This window comes from Ranitomeya variabilis, chromosome 5, assembly GCF_051348905.1.
Source record: "Ranitomeya variabilis isolate aRanVar5 chromosome 5, aRanVar5.hap1, whole genome shotgun sequence".
Taxonomy (NCBI): Eukaryota; Metazoa; Chordata; class Amphibia; order Anura; family Dendrobatidae; genus Ranitomeya; species Ranitomeya variabilis.
Genome location: NC_135236.1, coordinates 17295879 through 17322847, shown reverse-complemented (window position 1 = coordinate 17322847; position 26969 = coordinate 17295879). Strand labels below are relative to the sequence as shown.

General features: G+C 43.6%; 1 protein-coding gene across 2 annotated transcripts in view; it reads left to right on the top strand.

Moving 5' to 3' along the window:
* Positions 1 to 26969, top strand: part of LOC143774202 (uncharacterized) — a 132862-nt gene that overhangs the window by 14469 nt on the left and 91424 nt on the right. For both annotated transcript variants that reach the window (XM_077261577.1, XM_077261578.1), the window contains 5 exons: positions 3818 to 3859; positions 4217 to 4498; positions 6551 to 6847; positions 10747 to 11037; positions 20224 to 20505. In XM_077261577.1, the coding sequence (XP_077117692.1) occupies positions 3818 to 3859; positions 4217 to 4498; positions 6551 to 6847; positions 10747 to 11037; positions 20224 to 20505 (1194 nt within the window). The remainder of the gene's footprint in view (positions 1 to 3817; positions 3860 to 4216; positions 4499 to 6550; positions 6848 to 10746; positions 11038 to 20223; positions 20506 to 26969) is intronic.

The following is a 26969-nucleotide window of genomic DNA, read 5'->3' as shown; positions in this document are numbered from 1 at the left end:
ATTCTGATTTGGCTATTATCCTAAGTCATGTGACAAGGCTCGTTAGAGGGTCAACATTGACTCGTAGGATTGCTACCTTCCAATAGGTGGCAGTAGAGTTCTAGCTCTCTTCCTCTCTGACGAGGAATAATAATAATAATTAGCACATTACCCAGAGGAGCATTACGGTTTTAAGTCTCCTAATCTCGGCATGCTTAGCATGTTGATCTCCACAAGGAGAAACGATACTTCTTGGATGATAGTACCCTAGGATGTAATTCATCAGGACCAGGAGGTTTAAGTTAAATTAGCTAAGTGTCCCATCACCATCTCTCGGTTTATGGATCGTGTGGATTTCTTTCTTCCTTCGATGGCACCGTGAAGATCAGTGGATGTTGCGATTGCTTTCTTTGAGAACACAGATGCAAAATAGGAATTTAAAAGTTTGGCTGCTATTTTTAGACTGGGGGGCAATATCCATGGTCTCTTACCAGTCTGAGTATACCAGCCCCAGCAGTCTGTTTTAGCATGGCTGGTTGTTAAAAATTGGTGAACCCCACAATGTTTTTATTCATTATATCTTTAAATAATAAAAAAAAATGGTGTGGTGATCCCCCTATTCTTAACCCCTTCCCGACATGTGACGGTATAGTACGTCACATGTCGGGACCCCCGCTTTGATGTGCGCTCCGGCGGTGAGCGCACATCAAAGTCGCGACATGTCAGCTGTTTTTTACAGCTGACATGTGCGCGCAATAGCGGCGGGTGAAATCGCGATCACCCGCCGCTATTAACTAGTTAAATGCCGCTGTCAAACGCAGACAGCGGCATTTAACTACCGCATCCGGCCGTGCGGCCGGATATGAGCGCATCGCCGACCCCCGTCACATGATCGGGGGTCGGCGATGAGTCAGGAAGGTAACCATAGAGGTCCTTGAGACCTCTATGGTTACTGATTGCCGGTGGCTGTGAGCGCCCCCCTGTGGTCGGCGCTCACAGCACACCTGCAAATCTGCTGTGTAGCAGCGATCTTATGATCACTGCTGCATAGCAGAGCCGATCGGGCTGTGCCTGCTTCTAGCCTCCCATGGAGGCTATAGAAGCATGGCAAAAGTAAAAAAAAAAAGTTTTTAAAAATGTGAAAAAAATAAAAAAAATATAAAAGTTTAAATCACCCCCCTTTCGCCCCAATCAAAATAAATCAATAAAAAAAACCCCCAACCTACACATATTTGGTATCGCCGCGTTCAGAATCGCCCGATCTATCAATAAAAAAAAAGCATTAACCTGATCGCTAAATGGCGTAATGAGAAAAAAATTCGAAACGCCAGATTTACGTTTTTTTGGTCGCCACGACATTGCATTACAATGCAATAACGGGCGATCAAAAGAACGTATCTACACCAAAATGCTATCATTAAAAACGCCAGCTCGGCACGCAAAAAATAAGCCCTCACCTGACCCCAGATCACGAAAAATGGAGACGCTACGAGTATCGGAAAATGGCGCAATTTTGTTTTGTTTTGTTTTTTGCAAAGTTTGGAATTTTTTTTCACCACTTAGGTGAAAAATAACCTAGTCATGTTAGGTGTCTATGAACTCGTAGTGACCTGGAGAATCATAATGGCAGGTCAGTTTTAGCATTTAGTGAACCTAGCAAAAAAGCCAAGCAAAAAACAAGTGTGGGATTGCACTTTTTTTGCAATTTCACTGCACTTGGAATTTTTTTCCCGTTTTCTAGTACACGACATGCTAAAACCAATGATGTCGTTCAAAAGTACAACTCGTCCCGCAAAAAATAAGCCCTCACACGGCCAAATTGACGGAAAAATAAAAAAGTTATGGCTCTGGGAAGGAGGGTAGCGAAAAACGAAAACGGAAAAACGGAAAAAGCTCCGGGGGTGAAGGGGTTAATAACTAGAAGCATGATGCAGCTGTCAGTTTTGCCATGCTTGTTATCAAAAATACAGGAGAACCCACATCATTTTATTTTTTCGCTATTTTTTTTTTTCTAGTGCAGGTACCTGGTGATGAATACTCTCATCAGCCGGCGCCTGCTCTAGCTGTTATTGGCTGTATCAGGTGTAGGATGATGGGAGTAGTAGTCCCACTAGCCGATGCCTGTTCACCTTCCGTCACAGTGGGAACTGCAGCTTCCTGACCGACGGTAGTGATCTTACTGACGATCAGAGCCACCAGTGTTTCTCATGCAGATGACAGCGAGAAACACCCGGTGTTCGGGGGCCTGAACCTGAGCAGTAACACGAACTTCCTTGAGAAGTCCGTGTTCAGGGTCCGTGCCAAATGGTTGAACACAAGAGAACAAAAGTGATAAAGGCAGATAAGACCTATGTGCTGCGCTCCCAGGCCGCATGTTTCAGGCCTACATGGCCCTTTGTCAGGCCTTTTGTACTACTCGAACAATAAAGCAATTTTTTAAGTGTCTGTGACTGCTGGCTTTTGTTTGGAGTGTTGCTATTACTGGAGTGTTTTCTCGTGCACCCGGACAGGTGAGCTGATTGCTTCCTTTTTCACATTTGTATGTTATTTTTTAATAAAGCCTTACCTTTTACCATGGTGCATATCTTTTTGTTGGATTTTGTTCTTTTTTGTACCAAATTCTATTTATAAGTTCCATGTAGATATTTTGGCACAAATACATTTCCGTTAATACTTGTGTGTGCCGTCTTTGCTCTTCTTCTTCCTATAAAAATACATACTTTTTGTTGTAATATTTTTAACAATTTTTTTGTTTTTCTTTTTTATGTTTTTATTACTTTCTCTCTTTCTTTTTTCCCTTTATGGGCCTTCACCGTTTATTTCTGTGATCACTGCTCTAAGGTGTTGCACTGCATTGCATTGGAGCTCTCAGGGTGACACTGACAGAACATCATTGAGACCCTGCTTATGGCGTGGTCTAACAGGCCATCATAGCTGTCTGACCAAGTGGTCATTATTTGACCTCCAACTGACATGACAACAATCAGCTCCCCATATCCGCATCGCGGGGTGCCAATCATCTGAGGGAAGGAGCCCCCTGCCTTTCACAACCCATCTAAGATCACCATTCATTGCGACATTTAGGGATTAAACAGCCAGAGAGCGGTGCCGGCACAGTCCCTGGCTGTTGTAACCAGAGCTCAGCTATCACTGAAGCTGATCAGACAGAAGGAATCATGCGAGTACAGCTTAATCCCCATGACATATAAATGTATATCAATTTGTGGGAACCACCTCCAAAGTAATACTAGAAGAAGGGTTTGAAGAGAACCTGTCTCCATTTAAATGCAGTCCATTGTGTGGGCATCATGTTATTGAGCATGAGAAGTTGATGTATAGTTTTGTGAGAAAATATTCAGCATAATTTGTATAATCATTTTTCTACTATTTCTAGGAGTTTCTGATTGCAGCATTTATTGGATTGTAAGTAGAAAGAGGCTTCCTCTCTCATTCCATCGGCACCCCTGCGATGCGGTCGCAGGAAGCCGATCATTTTCATGGCATCTAGAGAACAAATAATCACCCTGAGGTTAGCCAGCTATGGTGGTCCGTTAGACATTGTACACTCAGATCTACTCCGTATGCTGACCCCCAGTGTTACGCCTGCACAACCTCCTAAGGTGCGTTTCCACTGGCAAGTGGTTACAAACCCATTGTGAAGTTATTGCACCAGGACGTGCCGTGTTTTCTCTTCTTTCAAGCCCGTTTCTCTATGTACTGGTAGCCCATATTACCCACTGTGTGTAGACCAAATAACATTCAACAACGGGCTGTTGTCAGATGTGGGAACTCAGATTCTTTAGACTAACATGTGAATTTTCTGTCTTTAAACCTACAGTGGACACTTCAGGACATGGCCTTGGAACTATGATGTTTACAGGTAAGAAGATCATAGTCCTAAAAATGTTCAGCATTCTGGCTAATACTTTACCATGGGCACGTTACAGATAAATTGTGCATGTGTAGCACCGATATCAGCAACCCACCAGTAGAAGTGCTCTGTACCACACAGGACTTGCGTGTCTCTGAAGACAATTAATGGTCACTGTAAAAACTTAAGTTTTTAGATTTTTTCTTTTCTATAGAGAGTAGAATTGGTGCGACTTGATTTGAACAACCCAGTCCATCTACAGTTCAAGCTGCATATTCTTCCATTTATCTAGTATACAAACCATGGAGAACACACCAGATACGGAATGATGTGTCTTTCTTCCACCTTTCTTTCCTCGCACTACAGACCGGGTCAATTTTCTAGAACATCTCAGACCAGGTCTCTTTACCGCCGTAGAGGACGTTGAGCCGGTCCTATGTAGTCTCCGAGACCAAAACCTGCTGACCAAGGAACAGTACTGTGATGTGATCAAGAAGATGGCATCGAAGGAGAAGATGGAAGAACTGTGTTCCCTTATCAGTCACTGGGAGGACACTGGGAAGTACGTGGCTTATACGGCCATCAAAGAGAACAATGAGTTTTTCTTTAAACGGTTAGAAGAAGACTGGATGAGAAGAAGTCTTTTGGGTAAGTCTAGAACATGGACACTTTATGTTTCACCGTTAGGCTGATGATCTTTCCATACTGCAGAAATGTATATAATATATATGTAACATTGTGTGGGGTCCTGACCTCTGTGATCTGAAGAGTCCGTCTTCATCTTTACCTTGCTCTTCCTGAACACGCGTGGATTACTCCCTGTGAAGTAAGCAATGACGGTAATCACTCCCTACCCAGTCTTCCTGAAAGCCAGCAGCTGCAGGAAGAAGAGTACTTCATTTCCTCCCTGCTGCCGCTGCTCCATCGCTCTGAAAATTAACCCTATACTGTATATGCAGAGAAATGGCATTTCTCCAGGTGACAGGTTCACCCTAAGTAATAACATTTTGCAGTTTGATGTCCTGAGTGTTTAAGAAATTCTCCATTAAAATCTCTACATATTTCTCTATATAATCTTCTACTGTACAGAAGGTTAAAGCTTTAGAAAGTCAGATTCTTTAGGTTTGTAAAAAAAAAAAAAAGAATGCCCGGTGCCATTTCCCACAGTGTTAAGACTGATGGTGTCAGGTGTGACTGTTGGATTCCTAATAATGCCCTGCAGTTATCACATCCCATGGTCGAGCTCGACCATTCATAGGTGACTGTCTTAACCAGTATAAAAGATGTGTGGCCGAGGAGCGCCATGTTATGCTCGTAGAGTGTAGGGCTAGGAGGTAAGAGCACAGAGCTATGGCTACAAAAAGACCTGAGCTGATTGTTGTATTGTACCATTGTTAGACCTGAAGTAGATTGAAAATGAGAGTGATAGTCTTAATCTGTGAAAACGAATCCAAAGATTCAAGACCGACATAGGAAAGTGCTGGACCTGCATAGTCAGCGTGTCCGTGAATTTATTGATCTGATATATACAGTAGTTACAGCACCTTAAAGAGAATCTATCAGAAGGTTTTAGCCATGTATGTAATATCACCGAGATGTATACCAGAGCCTCTGATTCCAGCGATGTCACTTATTGAGCTGCGCTTTGCTTTTTCAATAAAATCATTGTTTTATCAGAATTATATCTTTACTACAGGACAAATGCCCTCGTGCCTGCTGGTCCAACCACTCCCCCCACTGATTAGCAGCTGTTTGGCAATGTACATAGTAAGCTGTCAATCGTGTGTGTGGCTGGGGTTACACAGGGATCAACATTATGGGCCCTGCTAGATCTGCAGCAGAGAAAACTGTGATTTCATTACATACGATTCACCCTGTAAACCAAATGATGCATCCCTGCAATCAGGGTGATGTAGGACTCTTCCTGCAGCATGCTGCAATCACATAACATAGCAAAAAAAGTTAAACGATTCTCTTTAATAGCAGCGTTTTTTATTTTTCACATAGTGCTAGTGTTACTGAAAGAAAATCCTGAAACCAAGGCTTGTGTGTCTGAGAAACTGTGATTTCTACAATGTACGATGGGCAAGTGATATATGTTTTGTTTTTGTTTTGTTTTTTACATCAAAGAGAAAAATCTCCATAAACCTAAAATTTAAACCCTCACATTGTGCATTGTAAAAATATTTTTTCCCACTTTATTGTTGTAATAGTCCAATATTGGACTCGCACACAGGCCAATTGAATACAGCAGCCTGTTGCAGATACTCCCCAAACAAGGATTATTTCGGCACCCCCGTATGATAACTCTATAGCTTTGCACCACTTTTTTATAAACACCAGCATTTGTCAACAAAAAGGAATAATTTTTGGACCGTTTCCACATTGAAAGACGCCTACAAAGTATGAAACTGTCTTTTCTGGCTGAGTGTTCTGCTGGTTACCATCCATTTTTCCCGAGCAGATAGGCTGAGATCACTGTGATTGCATTACAGAGCTCAAACTGGGTTCAGTTGACAGTAACGGGAACTCCGACTGTTGTACACATTGCTTCTGGGCAATTTGAGGCTTTTCCGAAATTTCCCATTTCTCACAATCTGGATCCATCTTTTTATAGTGAGCTGGTAAATAAGAAATGGAGAACATCCCCAGATGTGTTCTAATAATGTGTTCCCTTTCATTTCTGCTCATACCACACAGACAAGGCACATTTCATAGTCTGGCATCAATCTGATCTCATTACAAGGATAACGATTGTGGATCCCGTTGTACATGATCTCCTGGACCGGAACCTACTGACTGTGGAACAGTACAAAGATTTGATGAAGGAGATGTCAACCCAGGAGAAGATGAGAAAACTGTGTGATATTATCAGTCAGTGGGATCGTATTGGGATGTACACGGCTTATAAAGTTCTCAGAAGACACAATCAATACATCATGAGAAGTTTGGAAGTAAAGGACATGGTATGGATAAATGCATGGTCACATGTCTGGGGTAAGTCTAGAACATTCTTTGCACTATATCTTTATATCTCATTGTGCTACATGTAAACAAAGGGCTGATAAATTTTCTGCTGCACATCTGTAAAGCAAAAAGAGAATCATTATGAAGGGTTTCTGGATTTAAGGCTGACGGCATCTTCTTCTGCATTCCTGTGATCTGCTGAACCCTTTACTTGCACTTGCAAACTTGGAAACATAACTTTCAGAAAGGCTATTAGAAGCAATGCTGAGGAGCATGGTCTTCAGAAAGGATAATTGCAGAGTTGAGGAGCATGGTCTTCAGAGAGGATAAGAACTACAGAACTGAGGAACATGGTGTTCAGAAAGGATAACTGCAGTGCTGAGGAGCATGGTCTTCAGAGAGGATAAGAACTACAGAACTGAGGAACATGGTGTTAAGAAAGGATAACTGCAGTGCTGAGGAGCATGGACTTCAGCATAATTGCAGTGTTGAGGATCATGGTCTTCAGAAAGGATTTTAAGTGCAGTGCTGATGAGCATGGTATTCAAAGAGGATAATAAGGTTGGGGTGATCTCTTAAGGTGAAACCTTTAGTGATTGCCTGTTAAATATGAGCCGGGTGCATGTTTAGAAGATAGACATCGGATACAGAATCAGATGCATGCTCTTCTCCCAGCAAAAGTTGGTACACAACTGAACTTTATTAGTAGAACAGACAATTGTGTAAAAGGGAAGGAAGTGGGTGTTGCACATTCTTCTCAACCATGGTGTCAGTCTGTGATAGGTCCATGCCAACTTCACTTCATATATGGTGTCTTGGTGTATTCACTTCACATTCCAAAGATTCTTTCCAGGGCGTTGTTCCAGGATATAGACGCCATGTTGCCATACTGCATCTGAACTTGCTTATATAAGGTTAATAATTGATTTCATTAGCCATTCTCTCCTTCACAATAACTGCAGTGCTGAGGAGCATGGTTTTCAGAGAGGATTATAACTGCTGTGCTGAGGGGCATGGTCTAAAACACGATTATAACTGTACTGCTGAAGCGCATGGTCTTCAGAGAGGATTATAACTGCAGTGGCCTTCAGAAAGGAACTGCAGCATTAATGGGCAAGGTCTTCAGAGATGATGATAACTGCATTGTTGAGGAGCATTGTCTTCAGAGATCATTATAAATGCAGTTCTGAGGAACATGGTCATCAGAGAGGATTATAGCTGCAGTGCTGAGGATCATGGACCTTATCGAAGATAGTAACTGCTGTTCTATAAACGTGTAGCAATGAAAAAGAAGAAAATGAGGGCACTCACCAATCTTTCACGTTCTTAGTCCTTTATTGCAACACGATCCAGTTAAAACACATGGCCGGGGAAGAGAGAGAGCCAAAGCCCGTGTGAGCAGGCGAGAGACGACAGCTGTTTCGCGCTGTGCTTTGCGCTTCTACAGGGACCTGTAGAAGCGCAAAGCACAGAGCGAAACAGCTGTCGTCTCTCGCCTGCTCACACGGGCTTCGGCTCTCTCTCTTCCCCGGCCATGTGTTTTAACTGGATCGTGTTGCAATAAAGGACTAAGAACGTGAAAGATTGGTGAGTGCCCTCATTTTCTTCTTTTTCATTGCTACATATTTATGGACACATTTTCATTGAGGTGCACCACCAAGTCACCACTGTATGGTTTGTCCATCCGAAGTCTGCACAAATGCACCTTGACTAGAGCCTATGAGAAGTCGTTAAGACACAGGCAGTGCCACTCTTCTCCTTTTTTCTTTTGATTTTGTTCTATAATCGTGTAAGCCGTATAAAGTTGAATGAAATGACATCTTGCTATTTGTGATGAGATGTTTTATTCCAGATAAATCTACATTTTTTTTAAAATGTACAAATGAGCTGTTAAGATTTATAGGCCAATTATAGGTATCTCGGAGAATTTGCCTCTATAGTTTACTTTAAATAAGAGGAGGTATAAGAAGTATTAGACACTTAATGTCTGACAGTACAGCAGAGCTGAGCTTTGTCTTATTACAAATACTGTACATGTTAGCTGCCGTTATCCTCCGTGCATAATGTTGTCAGCTCTGCTGTAGAGGCATCGGGTCATGACGTTCAGGGAGGGACTTATACAAATGATGAAAAACTGGAAACAAAACCTCCATATTTTCAATATTAAGTGTGAGGCTATGCTCAAAAATCCCCTCACTTACAGCTGTGGCTGCTATAAATGAGGTTATGAATGGTTGTTTGAGGATCGTTCTACTACACCAAATGCACGTGGGCAAGTCCTTGAGATCCGCTGCTGGCGGCTTCCTTTGCAAACATGCTTTTTTACGTGGCAAAACTTATTTGGCATTTTTTTGTGGATTTTTAGCTTTACATTTTTACAAATTCCGTACATTTTTATAGTTTTAGATCCACTAGAGACTTCAGCATTTTTTCAGTTTTATTAATGGTCTGATAAACTGTAATACCATAAGGACCCTGCAATCGGGATAAGACCCCTTCACAGAGGGCAACTTGACCCAGCGACTCTGAAGAGCGGTAACGTTACTGATGTCACCGCTGCTCAGAGCCACCTGGTCTCGCACAGCGCAGTGTGACCCCGCTGTTTGCAAAGATTATGGAGCCTCAGAAAGATGCTTCATTCTCTTTATATAGAGGATTCGATTGATTTCTCTGGATTCAATTGGACTATGTCGGACTCGGTGGACTACGGCAGACCTGCGTGAGTTTTTTCTTTCTTTTTTTTATAAAGCGGTGAACCAGAGATGGTGTCGGGGAGTGTCAATTTAAATATATATATATTTTTTATCCATACTGGGTTGGTAATGGGGGATTCTGATAGACACCTCTCCATTGCTAACATCAAGGCTTGATGGCAGATCTGTTTTTGGATAATTTACAGCTGACATCAACCCATCTACCATTAGCCAATTGTCACCACACCAGGGCAACCTGGAAGAGCTGGGCAGAATGCCAGAATTTGGGCATCCCTTGTGATGCGCTACTTTTAGGGAGGCTTTGTGCTTGTATTTAGGCTGGGAAGGGGCCAATAACAAAGGACATTCCCAGCCTGATAATCTCAGCTCTCAGCTGTCTTCTTTACCTTTGCTGGCTATCAAAAATAGGGGGATCCCATGTAATTTTTTTTTTCATTTTTTTATTTATTAGGTTAATGCATGTACAGTAAATAACACACGCAAGGCACTAATATACATCTCCCGGATATCTACCTATTTCAATCTTTGCATTTCTTTCACACCTAAACATCAGTCATTTCTATTCTGGTACATGGCACACGGATGGCACACGCGTAGCCACTGACAGGCTCAGAAAACCACACGAATGGGAAAAACGAACCGTCTCACGTGTACTTTTCTTAAGTGAATGTGTAAAGGGGACATAGAGAGAGACTTCTCCCTTTCCTACCACCTAGATGCTACTGATTAATCTTTGTAGCAGGCTGTTGGGGTGATGGCCCTGATCGGCTCTGATCCACTGTGTCATTACTTTGTAAACCAGCCTCTTCCGCTCTGAGAGACTAATGTCTGAGGTTGCTGGTCCCCGGCTGGCTATCTACATGTCACCGGTGTTCGGAGCAGCCGTCCGTTTATACAATAAGACCTCATTCCACTCTTTTGTTGAGAAAAATAAAGAGTTGTAGCTCTTGGAAGAAGGCGAGTAACAATGAAAGTAAAACTTGGGCTCGGTGAAGGGTCGAAGATGTGATTGTCTGGATTTCCCTCTCTTTGGCGTACAGCGGTTTCCAGGTGTAGATTGCACAGAATTTATATCTACGGTTTAGGATCCTTTTACCTGTTAGAAGGGAAGTTTCTGACTTGTTTTTCCAATGAATGAATGATACATTAGAGATCATTACTTTACAATATGTCGGGTTCGGCAGTATTCTCACAACTGTCACGTGCTCTCTGTAGGTGCCGATCACTTCGTCGATAGACACCGATATCATCTGATTTGTAACATAGAGGACGTGAATCCCATTGTACGAGATCTGCAGAACAATAACCTGCTGAACCGGGCGGAGTGCAGGGATGTAAGAGCGAGGACCCGGCCTGAAGACCAGATAAAACTGATTAGTTACATATTCAGGATTCAGCCGGACCGAGTGAAGGACCAATTCTACATCTGTCTCTGGAGACACAACTACGCGGTCATCAACAGCTTGGAAACATCTGATAAGGAACCGAAACGTTACAAATCAGAGGGTAAAATTCTACATAACCGTATTATATCAGACTTATTATTATTATTATTATTATTATTATTATTATTACTATTATTATTATATTAGTGGTCCCCAGTGTGGGCAGTGGTAGTGTTTAAAGCCTTTTGGAAGCAATATTTAGTTATCATTTTGTTATGGCCGGCTTGGGACACTAAACAACAAAGAGCACAAGTAAAACTAAGCTAAAAACATTCATATAAAACATTAAGTGTCACTGATGGAAAATCTATCGATCTACAGTTTTATATAAAAAGTCACAGACGAGATGACCTAGAGGGATGTTTTTATGGGACTAGAGATTGACAGACACCTGGCTGTTTGGGTTCTGCTGAACAGTTACAAAAATTTCGGGACCGGGTATCGGAACAGTCCCCGGACCTGAACCCGGACCCTATTCACTTGAATGGGGGGCCCGAACATCCAGTGTTTGCCACACTGTCATGTGCATGACAGCACTGCAAACACCGCTTCTGATCGGTGGTAAAAGAATCACCACTGGTCAGACAGCCGCAGCTCCCACACTGCCAAAAGACAGCATGAGAGCACAGCTTTGACCTCCTGTCGCTGGTGTCAGCTGATAGGACTACTTCTCCCATCAGCCGATTACTGCTGCCGCTAATAACAGTGAGAGCAGGCAGCGGCTGATGGGAGTTTTCGTCAGCCGATGCCCGCGATGTAAATACGTATTTTTTTTTTTTTTAAATGGTGTGGGTCTCCTTGTATTTTTTATAACCAGCCAGGCAAAACTCTCAGCTGCGGGCTGCAACCCTCAGCTGTCAGCTTCAGCAAGGCTGGTTATCAAGAATAGAGGGGTCCCCACTCCGAGTTTTTTAGTTATTTAAATAATTTAAAATCAGGGCGTGGGGTTCCCCCATTTTTGGCAACCAGCCTTGTTTAAGCAGATAGCTGGGGGTTGGTTAAAGGCCATGGCTATTGCCACCCCCGCCTAAAAATCGCAGGCCGCAACCGCCCAGAAAAGGAGCATCTATTAGAAGCTCCAATTTTAGCACTTAGCCCGGCTCATTACACTTGCCTTGTAGCGGTGGCATGTGGAGTTCATATTTGTGGGGTTGATGTCACCATTGTATTGTCAGGTGACATCAAGATCACGGTCTATCAGGGTGCAGAAGACCCGATTAATGATGGCAAAAACACAGGTGCACAAAATACCGATGAAACAACCACTTTCAATCCAGTGTTGGCTGTTTGGCATTAATGCACAAAAAGATAAGCGATAATAGTCTGTATGTGGCATTGCAGAGCATCTGGTGTACAGCCTATTGCTAACGCACATACAGGCGGGCCGCCCAGTGCTACAAAATGTGTGCTGTGTGAATAGAGGCCTACAGTCTACAGAGCCATCTTGGCCCGACTGCGCCCTGCTAGATAAAGTGCAAAAAAAAAAATGTATGTAAGGTATTAGTTTATATTGGGGCCTCAATACGTAAGCCGGCAACCCACGTCAAGGGTCATTACATTTTGCCGGTCCTAACGCTAAACATTGAGTAAAAGCTCACAGACACAAAAAGAGGACTTACAAATCCTCCAAAAAATTGAAAAAAGTCACAGAGAAAAAAGCAGAGATGATTACCTGCTGAAGCCTCCAAACAAGGATTACCTTGCATACATTGATATGTTTTTGTTGCACTTTATCTAGCAGGGTGCACTCGGATCAAGATGGCTCTGTAAACTGTAGGCCTCTATTCACACAGCATGCATTTTGTAGCACTGGGCGGCCCGCCTGTAATCATCTCTGCTTTTTTCTCTGTGACTTTTTTCAATTTTTTGGAGGATTTTTAAGTCCTCTTTTTGTGTCTGTGAGCTTTTACTCAATGTTTAGCGTTAGGACTGGCAAAATGTAAGGACCCTTGACGCGTTTTGCCAGCTCAGCTTACGTATTAAGGCCCCAATATTAACTAATACCTTGCATACATTGACCTTGGGAAGAGAGGGGTTAAGTGCCGGAATTTGCGCATCTCACAGATGCGCCACTTCTGGGGCGGCTGCGGACTGGTACTTGTAGCCGGGGGGGGCAATATCCATGGCCCCTCTCTAGGCTATGAATATCAGTCTGCAGCTGTCTGCGTGGCCTTTCTGGCTATAAAATATAGGGGGACCCCACGTCATTTTTTTGGTGGGGTCCCCCTATTTTAATAGCCAGTAAAGGCTACAAAGACACCTGCGGGCTGATATTCAGAGCCTGGGAGGGGCCATGGGTATTACCCCCTTCCCAGGCTACAAATATTGGCCCCCGGCCGTCGGCTTTCCCCCCTCTGGCGCAGAAAATTGCGCGGGAGCCCATGCCATTTTTTTCCGTTTTTTTTTAATTAAACGCTCATTAAGAAACATCGGCCTTTCTATTATATATCTATAGATATATCGATCTATAGATATATTTATAGATAGATATATCTATAGATACATAGATTTTAAATACATAGATTTTTAGTCATTTAGAAAACACCACAATGTAAAATAGGTGTTTTAGGCATTCCGATTTTTTTATCCCCATTGACTTCAGTGAGGATCGGAAATCGGAATTCCCGATTGCCGATTTTCAAGTGTGATCGGACCGATCCTTTCCGATCTGATTTTTAGGGTGATCGATCAACCCTACTCTCCATTACTAATCCGTGAGCTTGATGTCACCGGACAATACAGAGGTGACATCAACCCTATAAATGTGAACCCCACTTGCCAACTTCTATTTTTAGGCTGAGGGGGGTCAATATCCATGGCTCCTTACCAGACAGAGAATAACAGACCCCAGCTGTCTGCTTTATCTTGGCCGGTTGTCAAAAATGGGGGGGTCCACATGCCTTTTTAAAAATTATTTATTACATAATTTAACAAAATCAGAATCCAATCAAGTAATTATTGATAACCAGCCTTGCTGAAGCTGACTGCTGAGGGTTGCATCCCCCAGTTGTGAGTTTTGCCTGGCTGGTTATCAAAAATCCAGGGGAGTCCACACCGGATTTTTTTTTTAAATTATTTATTTACAAGGCAGACGCCGGCTAATGAATACTCCCATTAGCCGCTCCTGCTGTTTCTGTTATTAGCAGCAGCAGGCATCACTTGATGAGAGCAGTAGTCCCATCATCTGACACCAGTGACCAGAGGTGAACTGTATACCTCCGATCACAACTGCGGGCTCATGCTGTCATTTGGCAACATGGGAACCGCGGCTGTCTGACCATTGGTAATGATTTTACCGCCGATCAGAAACAGTGAACTGCATGTGCATGACAGCGTGACAAACACCCGGTGTTCATGGGGCCGAACCCAAACGGTAACATGGACTTTCTGCTGAAGTCCATGTTCGTGCCCAAACAGTAGATGTGCGGTATGGATGCCGAGCTTTACTATTCGGGTTCGCCCATCTCTACATGGGACTCAGCAAAATATCATCATTTTTGTCTTTTAAATCAGTTTGTTTGGAATTTAATAATCTATGGAAAGTAAATAATCTGTACATCAATTTATAGAATCTCTCAGAGATGTATTGTTATGTTACAGCAGATGTAAGATCAGTAATCACACAGACAACAATAGTACAGAGCACAGTCCGAGATATTAGTGTTGTCAAACTAATTCTTGTCCGGTTTTCTCCTTCTATTTTTTTCCATGTATAATCCCTGTATAACTTTCTTTCTTCTCTCTGTGTATAATCTCTGTATAACTTTATCTGTGTATAATCCCTGTATAACTTTGTTCTCTCTGTGTATAATCCCTGTATAACTTTTCTTTTTTCTCTTCTCTCTGTGTATAATCCCTGTATAATTTTTTCTTCTTTATCTGTATAATTCCTGTATAACTTTCTTCTCTCTGTGTATAATCCCTGTATAACTTTCTTCTCTGTGTATAATCCCTGTATAACTTTCTTCTCTGTGTATACTCCCAATATAACTTTCTTTCTTCTCTCTCTGTATAATCCCTGTATAACTTTTTCTTCTCTCTCTGTATAATCCTTGTATAAATTTTTCTTCTCTGTATAATCCTTGTATAAATTTTTCTTCTCTCTGTATAATCCATGTATAACTTTCTTTCTTCTCTCTGTATAATCCCTGTATAACTTTCTTTCTTCTCTCTGTATAATCCCTATATAACTTTCTTTCTTCTCTCTGTATACTCTCAATATAACTTTCTTTCTTCTCTCTGTGTATAATCCCTCTATAACTTTCTTCTCTCTGTGTATAATCCCTGTATAACTTTTCTTTCTTCTCTCTGTGTATCATCCTTGTATAACTTTTTCTTCTCTCTGTATAATCCCTGTATAAGTTTTTCTTCTCTCTCTGTATAATCCTTATATAAATTTTTCTTCTCTCTGTATAATCCCTGTATAACTTTCTTTCTTCTCTCTGTATAATCCCTGTATAACTTTCTTTCTTCTCTCTGTATAATCCCTGTATAACTTTCTTTCTTCTCTCTGTATAATCCCTATATAACTTTCTTTATTCTCTCTGTATACTCTCAATATAACTTTCTTTCTTCTTTCTGTGTATAATCCCTGTATAACTTTTTCTTCTCTCTGTATAATCCCTGTATAACTTTCTCTCTGTATAATCCCTGTATAACTTTCTTTCTTCTCTCTGTGTATAATCCCTGTATAACTTTCTTTCTTCTCTCTGTGTATAATCCCAATATAACTTTCTTTCTTCTCTCTGTATAATCTCTGAATAACTTTCTTCTTTCTGTGTATAATCCCTGTATAACTTTTTCTTCTCTCTGTATAATCCCTGTATAACTTTCTCTCTGTATACTCCCTGTATAACTTTCTTTCTTCTCTCTGTGTATAATCCCTGTATAACTTTCTTTCTTCTCTATGTGTATAATCCCTGTATAACTTTCTTTCTTCTTTCTGTGTATAATCCCTGCATAACTTTCTTTCTCTGTCACTTCCTTGGGGGACACAGGAAACCATGGGTATACGCTGCTGTCCCCAGTAGGAGGCTGACACTATACAGATAAAAGTGTTAACTTTTCAGTAGTGTACATCCCACCGACCGGGGTCAGTTTAATTTAGTGTCAGTAGGAGGTGGACATGGGTCTTTTACTGGATAAATGTCTACCTCAGTTTTTGTCGTTTTGCTTTCAGATGGATCTTCTTACCTCTGGAGGGATACAGTGTGAATAATCACATTGTACTCCCACGTAGAGACTATGAGTACAGCGTGTACTGCCACCCCGTATCCTCATGTGTCTAGCCGACAGGACCCCAACCCCTAACACATGAAGAGTGTATAGGCGATCCGAATATCGGTGCTGGCCCTCCGTCTCCTGTCCACTCGCCCACCAGAGCCTGTCGGTTTCAGGAGGCTCAGACGTCCCACAACCCCAGGAGGCTCGGACGTCTAAGGATGTTCCTGACTACTTCAGGAAATTAAGAAAAAGACGTACCTCTCCGTTCCTGAAGTGCTGAGAATAAGTTAAGGTTTTCTGTTTTTTCCCCCTCTGTCTTTTCTTTATAGAATCTGAGAGTTAGATTAGGCCTTTTTGTCTTATAACTCTGGGTGGGGTTTTCCTTGTAGCAGGGTCCCAAAGGGGTAGTTTAGACATATTGGTCTATAGGTGCCTTTGTGGGAGTTACTTGAGGTAGGATCGGTGGGCACAGGGCTTTTTTCACAGCATTTTTAGGCTCAGTGCCTTCCCCACGTCTAGTTAGTCGGCTTCTTTTACTAATTTAGGCCCCCGCTTCTGTGCGTCCTAGTTATAGCAGCTAGCTCCACCCCCTCCTTCCTGGCTTTTTTGAGTGGGCTTTTCTCCCGCCTGTTGCAGGCACACCCACCTTCCTCCTTCAGTGGCACTAAAGCTGCACCTACTTTTTCAGTTTGAAGGTCCTCCTCTCCCTCCCTGCGGTCGCCATCTGCTGGCACCTGGACCCAGAAGGTGGCACTTTCCTTCTGCATCTCCCCTCAGCCCCTCTCCTGGGGCCAGCATTACATTGCTCTAGGCAGAGAGGTGAACTCTCCTACCCCTTCACTACCGCAGTGTTAGGGACCGACTTCCTGCTGAGGAAAGACTATCCTCCAGCAGTGTCTGCTGTGGCTCAGTGGACAAAGAAGCTGACCACAAAACTCGGGCTCAAGGGTTCGAACCCAGGAGCATGACGGAGAGTAGAGTTTAGTCTCCATCTGATCCTGAGCTGCTGTTCTGCCTTCAGGAGAGATGACAGGAAATGCTTCAGGACAGATTTTGTGGTGCGGCTTACTACACAGCCGGACATGAGACTGTTATTCTGCCTAACGCCGTCAGGTACCCAGACCTAGACTGCCACACAGAATCTGCTCTCTCCTATACCCTTCTCCAGGGTTCTCTCCACGATGTGCCAGTCACAGCATTCTGTGAGCCGATTGCAGCACACCTACCAGGTACAGTACGGTCGATTGAAGCTGTCGTCTTTTCAGTGCATTAGACGTGTCTTGGGTTGACAGTGGTACTGGTATTCTGTCCTGTATTGAGGTGAGTCAGAAGCATTCTCCTTCACGTTCCTCACGTTCGATTGCGGCAGTACTCTATCCGCTAACCAGGATTTAGAAGCTGCACCTACCAGGTACATTTAGTCAATTTCTGCTGTCCTCCAGTGATTAAGACGTGCCTGGGGTTGATTGCCACATTGGTCCTGGTATTCTGTTCCATAGTCAGGTGAGTCAGAAGCTCCCTCTATCATGTACCTCAGGATCATTTGCAGCATCTGCCTCTGCTCCCTTCTATTCACCACTCAGTGATTCAGAGGTGCCCGGTATTCATCACTTCTGGTTCCACTTGCAGGTTAGTCATGCACACCTTCTACTACCTGTCTCATGGTCATTAACATCTGTGGTCTTTTACAGTGAGACAGACATTCTACCTTGTACCACACGGTTGTTAACAACAGCAGCATAAGTGGCCAGTCCACTTTCAGGTAGGTCAGACACGCAATCAAGTACCGGATGATCAGCAGTTTTCTTTCGGCCATGCACTGTGCCCTGATTGCGTTTGCTCCCCAGGTGCCTTTTCTCACCATCTGGTTATTCGGGCCTACCGCTAACTATCCAGTAGGTCAGTTTACCGTGCTGTCCTCAGGCTGTCTTCACTATGCGTTACACCTACCATACATGAATTACCAATTGCAGTTTATACTTTCTGACTAATTCTTATGGAGTCAGATCCTACATATACCATGATTCTCATGACTGTTCACAATACGATCCTAGAGGCCTTTGAGCTATCTCAGTACCTAAGCTCCTTATCTGTTTGTCAGTACTTACCTCTTCTTTTGTACAGGCACCGGTTAAAGCCTTGAGCACAAGAGTGTATAAACTCCGGGATTTGATTTCTGAACGTTGCAGGAACAAGTTCCCCCCTCTGACAGGAATTGGATCTTACTCTGCACAAGCATCGACCAGGGTATGAAGGCTGCTTGAGGCCTGGATCCAATGAGGAGCATTGCGATAACAGGTTTCTTCCTTCTGCAAGAATCATATCCTTAGCAGTATTTTGACAATTACATTTTCACCATTATCTTCGGTGAGAATCTTTGCCCTGTACCAGATAGTCCAGGACCGATAAGGTTGCCCATGATGTCATAGTGAAGGTTGTTCCTTTCGTCAGTCTGGTTTTCTTCTGAGATGCTATGTACTCATTCCCATGGACAACTTTCCATGGATTTGGCTGGTGTCCTCCCACGTGTGGCGTGGCATACTCCAGTTCTTTAGGGACTTTTGCTCTTAATTTATCTCCGGTTTCCCTGTTCGGACTAGGGTGGTATCCATCTCTCTGTTCGGGTTCGACTGCTCGTATACTATTGTGCCTTCTAATGCCATCTAGACAACTATTTCCATAGTCCCTTATGACCATCCTCATCCCAGTATGTTTGAGTTTAGCTTCCTGATTGATCTGAGTCTGCGGAGTCGTCCACGGTAGTCTACCTACTTCGACAGTTAAGGGGTTGTCTCTTCAGACGGTTCTTTTTTCTGAGCTGTTTATTGATGAAACAGAGCCTGTATCGCTCTGAAGAGATCAAAGGTACTACACGAGGGTCCCTTCTGTACGGACTCAGCATTTTGCTCTCCAGCATGTTCTTATATCCTATTTTCAAGTTTTTTCCTTGTTATTTAAATTTAGCTGTTCCCGTCCTTAGTTACAGCCTGCTAGTGAATCGCAGCATCCAAACTCTGGTTCCTCCAGACAAGGCGTAAATACGATCTACGCAGGGAATCCCCCCTTTTATTTGCCCTTTTCTCTCTTTCCTGGGTCGGATCTGGAGCCTAGTTGTCACTCAACCCCCTTGGGGCTGTTTTTCTGTTTTCCTTTCAGGGAAAACAGTTTCTCTTTTCATTGGTTCATTTTTTTCCTGTGGGGAGTGCGTGCTTCCTTGCTTTTTAGTGGCTTCCCGGGCGTCTTTGGGGTAGCCCGCCTCTGGTGGTTGTCATTTTCCTGCATTCTTCTTGTCTTTCTAGCAATTTTCTCGGATTCCTTAGTAACTGGATACAGGGGCGTCTCAGCGTTCCTTCTGTCAGGAACAGCTTCTTCTGATGCTCATATTCCCTGTTTGCGTCTGAACAGTCATCATCTTTTGTCTTTCTTAATTTTCTTGGCATCTGGACAAATGGCCTCCTTCAACATCTTTCTCAAGTTCCTAATAGCTGTTCTCTAAGCTGTTGTTTTGTTATATTTTTGCCTTTCCTTCTGCCTTCCTTGCTTTTTTTGCCTGGGTAGTAATATTTTCTCCATATTACGGAGGCCAGTCTCTGTCTTGCGATTTTTGCCTAGTTTTTGACAAGTTCTTGTAGTCTTCCCACAACTGGGTGCTGCTTTAGGATATCCCATGGTTACCTGTGTCCCCCAATGAAGCGATAGAGAAAAGTAGATTTTACGGTAAAATCTTTCTTGAAGCCTTCGTTGGGGGAAACCGCACCCACCCTTTTTTTCTAATGATTCCATTTAGGTTTCTTCTCCTACTGCTTTGACACTAACTGACCAGCTTGGCTCCGGTCACTGGGGTGTACAATACCGAGGAGGAGCTTTTTTATTTGCATAGTGTCAGCCTCCTATTGGCGGCCGCAGCATACACCCATGGTTTCCTGTGTCCCCAATGAAGGCTCCGTGAAAGAGAGATTTTACGATAAGAACCCAAAATCTACTTTTCTACTCTCTGTATAATCCGTTTTTCTTGTCTCCACAGCTGGACGTCACTTTATAGACAGACATGAGCAGGTTCTGATTGAAAGGATAAAGATGGTGCCTTTAGACAATCTGTACGGTCGCGATCTGTTGACAGTCGGAGAACTGGAGTACACCGAGCAGATACTGAACCCCAAGGAGCTAATGAGACTCCTGTATGATCTTATGAGAGAATGGGATCAACATGAGAAGAAGGAAGTTCATCATATGCTGGAGAGATACAACCCGTGGGTCTTCAATGACCTGAAAATGATCGAGAAGTCGTCAAATTTAACAGGATCCAGTAAGTGTAAATTTTATACTTGTCTAATTCTCTTCCAATAGGGATGTATCTATCCTTAACCCCTTAGTGACAGAGCCAATTTTAAGCTTAATGACCAAGCCCGAATTTTCACATCTTACCATTGTCAGCTTACGTGGTAACATCTCCGGAGTTTCTACTTATCCCAGTGATTCCGAGTAAGATTTTTTTGTGACACATTGTACATTTTGTTAGCAGTAAATTTAAGTAGATATGATTTTTTTTGTGAAAATATCTGAAATTTGCCCTTTTTGACATCGGACGTAATATTCCGTCCATGTGACCTGGCCTATTTGACCTTTGGACGGAATATTATGTCATTGCGATCTCCCGCGCACACAGGGGGTGCGTGGGCGATTGCCGCGGGTGTCAGCTGATTCTGACAGCTGACACCCAGCAATTAAACCCCCGAAATGCTGTGATCAAATATGATTGCATCATTCCGGAAGCCGGCATAGGCCTGACAGCCACTCTGCCTTTGGATCAGAGACCCCGCGGTGTGATGTGGGATGCCAATCATTGCCATGGTGACCCAATGTCGTCATGATGACATCTGGGTCACCAGAGCTAGGACACTTGCTGATCATGCACAGTTCATGATCAGCAAGTCTCCCAGTCAGTGAAGAGCTGACAGTTTCTATAGCATGCAGATACTGCTTCTATATGCTATAGAAGCGAACAGCCTGCAAAACATGATTGTCCCATAGTGGGACAAAGTAAAAAAGTTAGAAAAAAGTTTAAAAAAAAATTATCAACGTGGGTGACGCCATAGAGGTTACCTCCGGTCACTGAGGCTCCGTTCCCAGCCAGGCTGAGCTGCGGTGAGATCCGGTGAGCTCTCACGCTGCTAGCGGGGATCTCAACATAGTCACGGCAGCTCACCTGGTTGGGACAGAGCCTCAGTGACCGGAGGTAGCCTCTATGATGTCACCCCCGGTCACTGACGCTGCGCTTGCAGCAGCTCATACCCCAGTGGTTCTCAGCTTGGATAGTCACATCTTGGCACCGTCCAGGTTGAAAACTAATTATCCCCAGACATGGATTACGGCGTGGGACAGAACGACGGACAGGTATGGTATATTGTTGTTTTTTTATTTTACTTTTATTACAGGAGAACGAGGGCTTCGGTGGAATTAGGCGTTTGTGTATAACTGTTTTTGTTATTTTTAAATAAAAATGGAAAACTGTGTTTTGTTTTATTTATAATAAAATACTTTATTGCTGTGTTTTTATTTACCATGTAACTATAGGATTAGTAATGGACAGAGGCTTAAAAGCACATTATACCCACAGGCGGGAGGGTGCAGAGTACACACAGCGGTTTAAAGGACAGTACTCACACAGATATGAGTGCGGAGTGCACAGTATTTACAACATTACTAGAAAACACACGGCGGTCATGAAAAATTATTTATTTGGCATAGAAATGGCAACTACACGGCTGATGTCAATTATTTATTTTCCAGACTATGAAAAATCACACACCAGTACAGAAAAATTATGTTTTGGGCCTAGAAATTGTGGCGAGATGGCTGATGCCAATTATTTATTTCACAGACTACTAGAAAACACACAGCAACTTAAAATGGCAGTACTCCCATATGGGTGCAGACTACACACAGCAAATTCGAATTAAAGGACATCTATTGTAGATGTTTACTATAGGACACCTGGGCAGACTGAAGATATGGATGAAATCTTTAAACATCAGATGTTTTGGGGGGGGTGGCTATGTAGCTGAAGAGAGAAGACGTACCCTGAGAGAGCTCCCATTATCCTGGAAATATCCTGCCACTCAGGCCCCTTTGTAGTGCGAGCTGCTCGTGATTTGTGGCCCCCTTGGGCCCTGGGCGGTGCGAGGCTGCTGCGGGAGGAACTGTGAGGACCGGAGGAGAGCCGACGGAGCCCACAGGAGCAGGGAGAATGGTGTGTGACGGCGGCCATTTTATGAGCGCGCGCTCTGACAAGGAACAGAGCGGCGCCAGCTCCTATTAATCCCGGGACTCCCCTCTAAGCCCTGGAAGCCACTTAGTGCCTGCGGTGCCGGTGGTTGGACTCTGGCGCTCCGAGAACCGGGGGATTCTGGACTGCGGTACCGGTGGGGGCGGCAGCCATTACATAGGCGCACGCTCTGGTGAGAGGAGACGTGACGCTGTGCACCACATTTGCAGCGCTACTTGGGAGGTGGACACATATCCTGCACCATATCGATGGGACGAGCGGTGAGTGCTCTGGGATATTGGGCCCTGCATTCCCTTATCTGCAGATACCTGCCCTACTGGTGCTTGTGATTTGGAGGGCCTGGCCCCCCTCTGCTCTGTTGCCTTTGCCGCTGCTGGAGCACAGAATTTGCTGAGATCTGGATGCTGATGCACCTGCCACTATAAACATTCTATATTCCCATGGTTGTCTCATAACAGCACATAAATAATCTTTGCTGGCTCTGCTAGCTACTTGTGATAGGAACTTGGCACTATTCCAGATTACAACTTTGACCACTCTGCTGCCTCTTATTCCTATCAGATATGCAGCACTCCAAAGGATCAGGAATGGCTGATAGACTGAAACAATATGCTAGAGAGGACTGCTCGGATGGTGGACGGACCCTCAGGAATACCCCCTCGCAGGTTCAGCGTAATGGCCGTTCTTCTGATAGTAATGAGGAGGGGGAACAGGACGAGTTAACTCTTAAACAGGCCTCTGAACAACTAATGCAGGCTATCTCCTTAACCAGATCCTCTCTTACTGAAAAGATAGAAGATGTACACACTGAGGTGGGCTGTCTGAGACTAGATATGCAGGCTATGGGAGGACGCATCACGGAGGTGGAAACAAGAGTGTCACAAATAGAAGATACCATTACGCCCATGGAGGCTAAACTGACAAAGGTGGCTGGCTCCATAAATGCCTGGAAACAAAAAGCGGATGACTTGGAAAACAGACTGCGTCGGAATAACATTCGTATTATTGGTCTACCGGAGCGCTCGGAGGGCCAACGACCTGAAGAATTCTTGGAGAACTGGCTCAAAACCTCTCTGGAAGGCGAATTCTCCTCAACTTTCTCTGTGGAGAGGTCCCATAGGGTCCCCACGAAGCCCCTCCCCCCTGGAGCTCCTCCGAGACCTTTTTTGGCGCGTATTCTCAACTGCAAAGATAGAGTTGCTATCCTACGTATGGCACGGCAAAAGAGCCCTATCAAGTTCCACAATTCCACAATTTCGATCTTTCCAGACTTCTCCATGGAGCTAAAGAAGCAGCGGGCACGGTTTCTGGAAATTAAAAAACAACTCAGAGATTGGAATGTTGTATACTCCATGCTTTATCCCGCTTGCCTGCGGATCGTTCATGAGGGTTCCTCTATATTCTTCACTGATCCGGAGGAGGCGGCTGAGTGGTTACGGGTCCACGGGGTGTCCAATGTAAAGACATCCTAATATACTTGAGTGGATGATTATATAATGAAGCTTTCTGTGTGAGCGTCTAACCTACCAACAATACCGAACGCTTAATTTAGCGAGGGTATCCCCGTTTTCATCTGATAATAGGACCATGGGACTAAGCTCCTACAATGTTTGGTTTTTGGTTTGTTCTTTTTTCTATGTTTGTTTCATAGGTAAAAATCGCCGCCAACGGATCTCTCGGCATCTATGTGTAATCCCTAGGTTTTGCCCGGACAATACTGCTTACTATATTGTGATGAGTGAGAATGGGGTCTGAAATAACATACATGACCTGGAATGTGCGTGGCATCAAATCTCCTCGGAAAAAAATTAAGGTATTCCGACAGATCAAGCGTTACCACACACACATACCACCCACACATTGTAGCGTTGGTCGAGACACATGTGACTAGGGACACGGTGTGTTTAGAAACCGTGGGTGCAATGGTCCATACATGCGTTTCACACTAGTTACTCGAGAGGGGTCTCACTGTTAATCCACAGAGACGTTAGATGGGAGATGAGGGAGGCTAGGAGAGATTCTGAAGGTCGGTTTGTATTTGTACATGCGCTAATCAACTCTCGTGAATATGTCATATTGTGTATTTACAACCCTCCTCCAGCTAATTTATCAATACTTCGGATGGCAATGAGCTTTGCCTTAAGCTTTCCCGACGCAAACATCATCTGCATGGGAGATTTTAATCTGGTCATGGATACCCGCTTGGACAGGCTGAGACTAGATGACGATGTGGTGGGGGAGCCCTCCTCTCAGGCTCCATCCCAATTGGCTTCATTTATGGAGGGAAGTGGTTGGTTGGATTTGTGGAGAACGCGTCATCTGGGGGTAAAAGGCTATACATGTCATTCGTCTACCAGACGGTCTCTCTCTCCTAGATTATATATTTGGATCCGTAGGATTGGCAACATGGGTGGATAGTGTTGAACATGGCAACAGGGGAATATCGGACCATAGTCCGGTCGTTCTTAAACTCAAATTTGGGCAATCAAATGGCGGCATAGTATGGAAATTGAATCCATTTTGGCTCAAGTTGATAAATTCCAATGATAGAACTGTGAGCCAGCTGAAAGACTTCATTTTATCTCACTCGGAGCCCCAGAATATATATATATTTTTGGATGCCCTTAAGGCATATCTAAGGGGGTGTTTATCCTCTACAATATCTTTCATAAAAAGGGTGACCTCGAGGGAGGATGACGATATGGAGCAACGACTAAAAGATTCGGAGTCCGCATATATATCTGACCCAACTAATGGTAATAGACTTCAGTAGCTAACGTCCCAGAGGCTATATGTTCAGTATAAAGACACTAAATCTAAACGTAAACTATTTTTTAACCGCCAATCCTATTTTGAATTGGGAAACCAGGCTAGCAAATTTTTGGCTTTCTTGGTACGCCAACACAATGTCTCCAATACTATATTACAGATTCGAACACCAGACGGGTCATTAGTGTCCTCTAATGAGGAGATACTTTGCTGTTTTCACGATTATTATAAGTCGCTATATACTTCTAAGTGTGACTTTGATGTTTCTGAGAACCTGAATTATTTATCGGATATAACATTTCCCCTATTGACCCCAGCTCAGCGAGCCTTTATGGACGCGGAGTTTACTTTGGAGGAGGTTGAGAATGTGTTGATGGATATGGCCTCTGGGAAGGCCCCTGGTCCAGACGGGTTTCCCATTGAATTATACTGGAAGTATCACAATATATTGGCACCACTCTTGTTGAAAGTGTTCCGGGGGGTGTGGGAGGAGGGTTCTATGCCGGACACATTTTACGAAGCAAACATCATTATACTAAAAAAGGAAGGGAAGGACCCATTGGAATGTGGATCTTACTGGCCTATCTCACTGGTAAATGTAGATTATAAAATCTTTACCAAAATCCTAGCTACAAGATTGAATTCGATCATACTCGACCTTATACATCCAGACCAAACGGGTTTTATGCCGGGCAAAAATACCTCTATCAATATTAGACGGGTCCAATCAGTAGTCCAGTATAGCTCATTGGTACCAGATAACTCCTGGGCATTGGCATCGCTGGATGCGGCCAAAGCCTTTGACTCTCTTGAGTGGCCCTTCCTATCAGCATGTTTGAAAAAATATGGCTTTGGGGATAAATTTTTGAAATGGGTGGGTCTATTGTATATGAAACCCAAGGCCCGTATAATTGTTAACGGCTCCATCTCTAAATCCTTCTCACTGTATAGAGGGACTCGCCAGGGGTGCCCCCTCTCCCCGGTCCTCTTCGTCCTTGCGAAAGAGGCCCTGGCGATACGTATAACGTCCTCTTCATATTAAAGGTATAAATATAGCTGGTCGTGTGGACACTATTGGTCTATATGCTGATGATATGGTGATATTTATGGATGAGGCGGAGGTGACATTACCGGTGGTAATTGCCATTGTAGATAAATTTAGTAGACACTCGGGCCTTTATAGAAATTGGGATAAATCGGCGTTGATGCCCCTCTCCCATAATCCATTGCCTGGCCTTGGGACCCTTTCCTCCCTCCCTATTGTACCCAGTTTTAAATACTTGGGTATACATATCTCTCAAGGTAGTAGATCTGATCTACAACTTAATATACTCCCGTTGTTAGAATTAGTCAAACTTAAATTTGCAGCTTGGAGCAAACTTCCGTTATCTGTAGCCGGCCGTGTCAACTTAATCAAAATGATATTGCTCCCTAAGCTCAGTTACTGTCTTCAACACAGTGCTGTGCTGATCCCAAAATTCTTTTTTACAAGTCTGAATTCTCAAATCACAACTTTTATATGGGGGGAATCTAGGCCCAAACTTAAGATATCTACGCTACAGAGATCAAAGCAAGGGGGTGGGGCGGCGTTGCCAGATTTCTATTTATATTATTTGGCTGGTCAGGCCAGAGCTCTTAATAAATGGATACCCAATAATTACCTTCCTAACTCTGAAAGTCATCTTCTTCAAGCGGCTCAAATGGACTGTCCACTA